The following is a 6,141-nucleotide window of genomic DNA, read 5'->3' as shown; positions in this document are numbered from 1 at the left end:
TTAGTCTGGAAATCAGTCAAATTTTATTATAAATACAGGTGTCCCTTGATGGATCAAAGCAATACAGTACAGTTTAACCATTTCACGAGACCGACACAAACAGTGTCTAAAAAGTGACCTGGAATACTAACAGGATGATAATCTGTATTCATACATTGTGTTTAGGACTACAAAATTAAGTACGTTATTATTTTAAATTAACATTTTACAAGCAATTCTTGCTCTGCTCTCTATATTATTTTTTAAGTATTTACAATTTCTGTTATTGGTGTGAAATTAATTTACATTCTGTTTGGGAAGATACGATATGACAGCTAAAGTCTGTGAATGCACACGCTACACCAGTTTGAGACACTGTGTATTGAAGCTGTCTCCCTCCCTGCAGGCCACGGACTCCAGCAGCGCCTGCTTCTTCTGCATACTGCGGGACGACTCCAGCTCGTACATGGTGGTCAGGTTAAAGAGAACACTCTCGTGGAGGTAATGTGTGGGGTCCTGCTGCACTAATCCCTCTAATTGCTTCAAGGAGTCTTTCAATTTACCCAAATAAAGCAGGCAAACGGCAGCATTGTTATTAGCCTAGGAAGAAAACAAACGGTGAAATGTAACAATTGAAATTGACAATCTTGTGTGTATGCTTATCATAGAAACCTGGTATTGTTTGGGACCAGTGAATACATTTTTGTACCATTTACCTACTTATGTATTTCTATAATTATAAACAGAGATGCCCTCTGATGCATCAAAGCACTGCAGTACAGCTTAACCATTTCACTAGATCAAATGGTGACCTGGAATGCTTACAAGTGATACTATTTTATGCAAACAGTATTCAAGGCTGGAAAATAAGAACATATTTTGCTATGCTACGTGTGTGTGTGTATATTATATATAATATATATATATATATATATATATATATATATATATAATTAAATATAAATACACACACACACTCAGTGTACATAAAAGGAACACCTGCTCTTTCCATGAAATAGACTCCAGATCACTTATTGATGTAACCTGTTAAATCCACTTCCAATCAGTGTAGATGAAGGAGAAGAGACAGGTTTAGAAGGATTTTTAAGCCTTGACAGAACCGAGACTTGGATTGTGCACGTGTGCCAATTGGTGTAAATGGGCAAGACAAAAAAGACTGAAGTGCTTCTGGACGCGGTATGGTAATAGGTGCCAGATGTGCTAGTTTGAGTGTGTCCAGAACTGCAATGCCGCTCTGTTGTTCATGCTCAACAGTTTCCTGTGTGCATCAAGTATGGTCGACTACCCTAAGGACACCCAGCCATCGAAAATGTCTCATTGACGAAAGATACTGACACGGTCTGATGAATCCCTGTTCCTGCTATCCATCTGCTAATTGATGTTTTCAGCAGGATAATGCCCCATGCCACAAGGCTAGGATTGTCCAAGAATAGTTCCACGAACATGACAGTGAATTCAGCATACTGCAGTGGCCTGCCCAGTCACCAGACCTCAATCCAAATGAAAGTACTGTGGTAAGAATTTGAGTCAATATGGGCCAGTATCCCTGTGGAACACTTCTGACACCTTGTACAGTGCGTGCCCCGACAAATTGAGGCTGTTCTGAGGGTCAAAAGGGGGGCAACTCAATATCAGGAACATGTTCCTACGGTTATGGCTATGAAACCTGGTCACTTAATGCAATGATGTTACAGAAACTGCAGACGACTCAAAGAAGCAGGGATAGATGTATGCTTGGAATAACAAGAAGAGTTAATAAAATAATGAATGGATTTGAGAACAAATGGAAATGTGACATCATCGAAAGAGTGAAAATGTTACAATGGCAATGGGCTGCACACATTGCAAGAAGAACAGATCAAAGATGGACAAAGGAAACTATCGAATGGAACCCAAGAGATGACTACATAATAGATGGGAAGATGATGTCATAAACTTTGCTGGCGTGACATGGAAAGGAGAAGCTGTGGATCGAAGATAGTGGAAACATCTTGGGGAGGCCTTCATCCAGCAGTGGATCGATATGTGTTGATGGTGATGATGATGGTATATATAAATAATCTATCCATCCATCCATCTATTCATGCACCTTGCATTATATTTCTTCCCTGCGTGCACTGTGATGACTGCAGAGAAACAGTGCAGGGTCTGTTGCACAGCAGGAGGGTTTCTGTGCAGCAGAGAGGAAATACTTAAAGGGGAAGCATCTTTGTTATGAAATAGTATTAAGCAGATGCATTTGTTGTAACTTTAGATTGAACACTTGCTTATTTGATATACTCTGGTATAATCCTAGTCTACTGTGAGGGACAAGGTGCAGCCTTAAAAACAGTTTCAAGGTGTGAAACATGCCCCCCCCCCCCTCCTTTGCCCTTCCCCCAAACCCAGATCTCCATATTTTGCATCGTCCCATTCAAGCTGTTTGTAATCACACACTTCTCCCATATAATCCCTCTTCCAAGACAAAGACTGCACAGCTTTCAGTTAGAATGAAGAGACTGGCATTTAGGACCCTGTATATAAGTTGCTATGTGCGGGGGGATTAGAAAAACTGTCCTTTGTACTGCATTTGAAAAAGACTGCTGTTGATGCTGACATTTCAAGACAATGAAACAAAATATGAAAAATTTAATGTGCAGGTATAATGATGAAAATGAGTTGTGTGCAGAGAAAAAATGAACACAAAGATCCAATATATAATATTATTATTATTAATAATATGAAAGTGAGCGAGAAATATGTAAATGCAGCATACATACCACAGGATTTTTGGGGTCAATTTTAAGGACCTCTGAAAAAGACTTATGGGCATCTCCATAGTTGTTCTGACTTAGGTACACAAATGCCCTTAAACAGACAGATAAACAAGCATGTCTAATTTGTCAAGAGGCAGAGGTTAATATTTATACTTCATCACACACATATTTGGATTTTGACTTTTTAAAATAGCATATGAGAGAATTACATACCATGGAGTTGAAAAGTAAAAATGGTTTGTGTATTTATAAAAAATATCTTATTGTAACTAACTTGTACAATGATCAGTAAGCAAGCAATTTAATTTTTATTTTTCAGTTCTATGCTTTTGTTATTAACATATTAAGGCTTAAAGGTCACTGCAGCTAAATACTGTACTTGCTACTATTCCCAAAGTCCTATGTTCCAATGTTGCTGAGTTTACCAGTTAAATTAGCTTTTGTCTGAATCAAACCTTACCCAGGACTCAATACCAAAACACATAATTTATCACACACTATGGTATTGTCAATTAGCTAACACCTTTGTGTTCATGTTAAATGGGTTATTGGAAACATTGTGCAGGTGAGCTTGCAAAGCTGTTCGAAACGGCCTATTGGGACACCTGCAAGAGCAATGTCAAATTGTGACCACTGGCGTAATGAATCACTATTAAAGAATATTAAAAGTATCATTTATAAAAGAAAACGGCATACCCATTCTGGTTTAATAACCCCTTTAGAACAGTCTTTTCTAGTCTGAAACTCATATGATTGCACACATACAGACACAGCAGAAATGCATGCAACAATGATTACCTGTTCATTAAAACAAAAGTTTTCTGGCTTGGTTCCTCTCCGTTCATTTTGAAAACATTCTCAACATCTTGAAAATACTTCTCTGCTGTTTTAATGTCTCCAATCTGATATTAAAAAAGTGAGAAATACAACAAGGTTAGTGCTTTACCAACAGGTACTTGATGGGAGTTCTTTGAAACAAGGTTCACTAATGGGTTTCAAGCAAACACAAATTAAAGATATTAACTAGATCCTCGGAAACCAGACGGAATGAGGCTGATGTGCAAAGAGGAGTCCAGCACTCAACACTTGAAGTTGCAGCGTAAGAGTCTTCACTCCCTCAACCTCATGTGAAAAGCAATTCACTGACGAGAGACAAACAGAATCAAGGCCCTTCTTTTCAGCATGTTCCGGCAGACACTTGCATTAATCACATACTCATATATTTATCCCCCCAAGATGGCCAATTAAAAAGAGGCTATTTTATAATGTACTGTTGATATCGATTTTTATATCTTGGTGAACCAGGTTCAGGGTTAAATAGAAACCTCACTGATCAGCACAATTAATCAATGCAAGTGAAAATGTCTGGAGAGTACTTAAATCAGGTTGGTCCAGTGTGGTATTAATCTGCTCTTTCCTTTTTGGATGTTTTGTGGTACTTTGGGTAGTTCACAAAAACAAGCTCTATGGTGACTGTTTTCGAGGTATGCAGAGATAGAGAATTAAAAACCAACTATAGGATAGTGAATTCCAAAAAGCAATTATAAAGACAGCAGAGTGTATAGTATTTTGTTCAAATTAAATAGTACTTTGATTAATAATTATGATTAGGTGTAAGACCCACAAATGTACGTGTGCTATCATGGTCAGGGATACTATGAATACCAAAATACTTGTTTAAATGTGTAAAACAAAGGCATGCTTTACCATGTTCCTTGCTGTAGATAGCATGCTAGTTTTTGTTTTAAGTCTGCCACTTTAACAGGCACCTGAATTATCTGACAGTAGTGGCACCGTGTGACAAGATGAACAAAGTATGATGGTTTTAAAGGTGAAAACTATCTTCAGTGCCCTACATTCGAATGCGTTCTTCCTTAAAACACTATTTGTATTTAGATCACCAAACTTACACGTCGAGTATCTGATTGGGAATCCATTTTATCTTTCCAGCTTTCTTTTTTAGCAGACATCCATATCCAAATTATTATTATTTTCTCCCAGTTCAGACAATTCTTATCTGGATTAACAGTACCATTGAATGTTAAGATCACTACAAATCCAAAGGCATACAAAGCCTTATAATAACTAAAAGGAAAACGCTAGGCTATTGAAGACAATATTTTATCCTTTTAAATGGGACAACCAAGCACAATGCAGATGAAAAGAAAAACATATTTCAGGATGTAATAAACACATATGTGTCACTGTGAGATGACGCAGTGGCCACATAGTGATTATAATGTCAGCTCACCTGGAGGAATATTCTCCCAATCCCGCTTAATAGCTGAGGTTTCTGCTCCGGCTCATACTGTATGATTGAGTGGTACATCTCCACTGCCAGCACATAATCCTGTGGGAACAGGCATCAGAGTGAAATTATACTCTGGGCAACAGCAATATGTGAGGATCGGTCATGGGTTTCACACCTCACATCTAATCACATTTCTGTTTTGAAGTGAACTGCAATAGGTTCAAATGATTTTGACATAGTAGTACACTGTAAGCAGGAAAAAAACAAAAACAAAAACAGATCAGATGATATATTGGAGAATTAACAGGACAAATACAGGAGAGGTGAAAGAAATTGTTAATTTTAGATTATACGTTCATCCTTTATGTGTTCTTCTTGGTCTTTTACCATCTCTTGGGATCCATTCTATAGTGTCTTTTGTCTGTCTTTGGTCTGTTCTTCTTGCAATTTATCTGGCCCATTCTCACATTTTTCAATGATGTCACATACTTTTGTTTGTTCTCGGATCTATGTATTTGCTTTTGTCTCATCTTGTTATTCTAAGTATACATCTTTGTGTTGTTTCCAAAGATGTTTCTATACCATTTCTGCATTATGTGACCAGGGTTCAGAGCCTTCAGTGAGCAGTGGTAGTATGCACTGATCAGATACTTTTCTCTTCGTGCAAATGGATAGATTTCCTTTCAATAGAGTGCCATTTCTCCCAAATGTACTCCTTCCCATTTTCACTCTTCTTTTGATTTCTTCCATACGATCTTCATCGACGTTGATTTGTCGGCCAAGGTAGACATACATTTAGATTTCTTAAAGTATCTATTTAAGATCTACTTCACTTTCCTTAGTTTTAACAAAGCTGTAGACCATGCTTTTGGAGTTACGCAAGTTAATTTTGTTTCTGTTTTCCTTACTTCTTACATGCATTCCAAGCTGAATTTGTATATATAGACCTAGAAACCACCATCCAGGAGATGAACGACCACACAAATATGTTTGCAAGTGTGTGCACTGAATGTTGTGAAACATACACACACACACACACACACACACTCTCTCTGCTTTGGATGGAAGAGTCTGGGCAAGGTCAAAGCCTAGAAAAGGCTTTCATCTGCCTTGGCTGATGTGATCTGGCTGTGC

At 37.8% G+C, this 6,141-nt stretch overlaps 1 protein-coding gene across 1 annotated transcript in view; it reads right to left on the bottom strand.

Annotated features, from left to right (window-relative positions):
* The window catches only part of trappc12 (trafficking protein particle complex subunit 12), a 32,055-nt gene continuing 25,914 nt past the window's right edge, over positions 1-6,141 (bottom strand). The window contains exons 9-12 of the mRNA XM_066715533.1: positions 5,008-5,106; positions 3,555-3,658; positions 2,760-2,847; positions 1-579 (exon numbers count right to left, since the gene is read on the bottom strand). Of these exons, the coding sequence (XP_066571630.1) occupies positions 337-579; positions 2,760-2,847; positions 3,555-3,658; positions 5,008-5,106 (534 nt within the window). The 3' untranslated portion in view covers positions 1-336. The remainder of the gene's footprint in view (positions 580-2,759; positions 2,848-3,554; positions 3,659-5,007; positions 5,107-6,141) is intronic.

This window comes from Amia ocellicauda, chromosome 1 (genome assembly GCF_036373705.1).
Source record: "Amia ocellicauda isolate fAmiCal2 chromosome 1, fAmiCal2.hap1, whole genome shotgun sequence".
NCBI classification, from domain to species: domain Eukaryota; kingdom Metazoa; phylum Chordata; class Actinopteri; order Amiiformes; family Amiidae; genus Amia; species Amia ocellicauda.
Note: the sequence above shows the minus strand (reverse complement) of the source record. Positions and strands in the feature narration are given on the sequence as shown.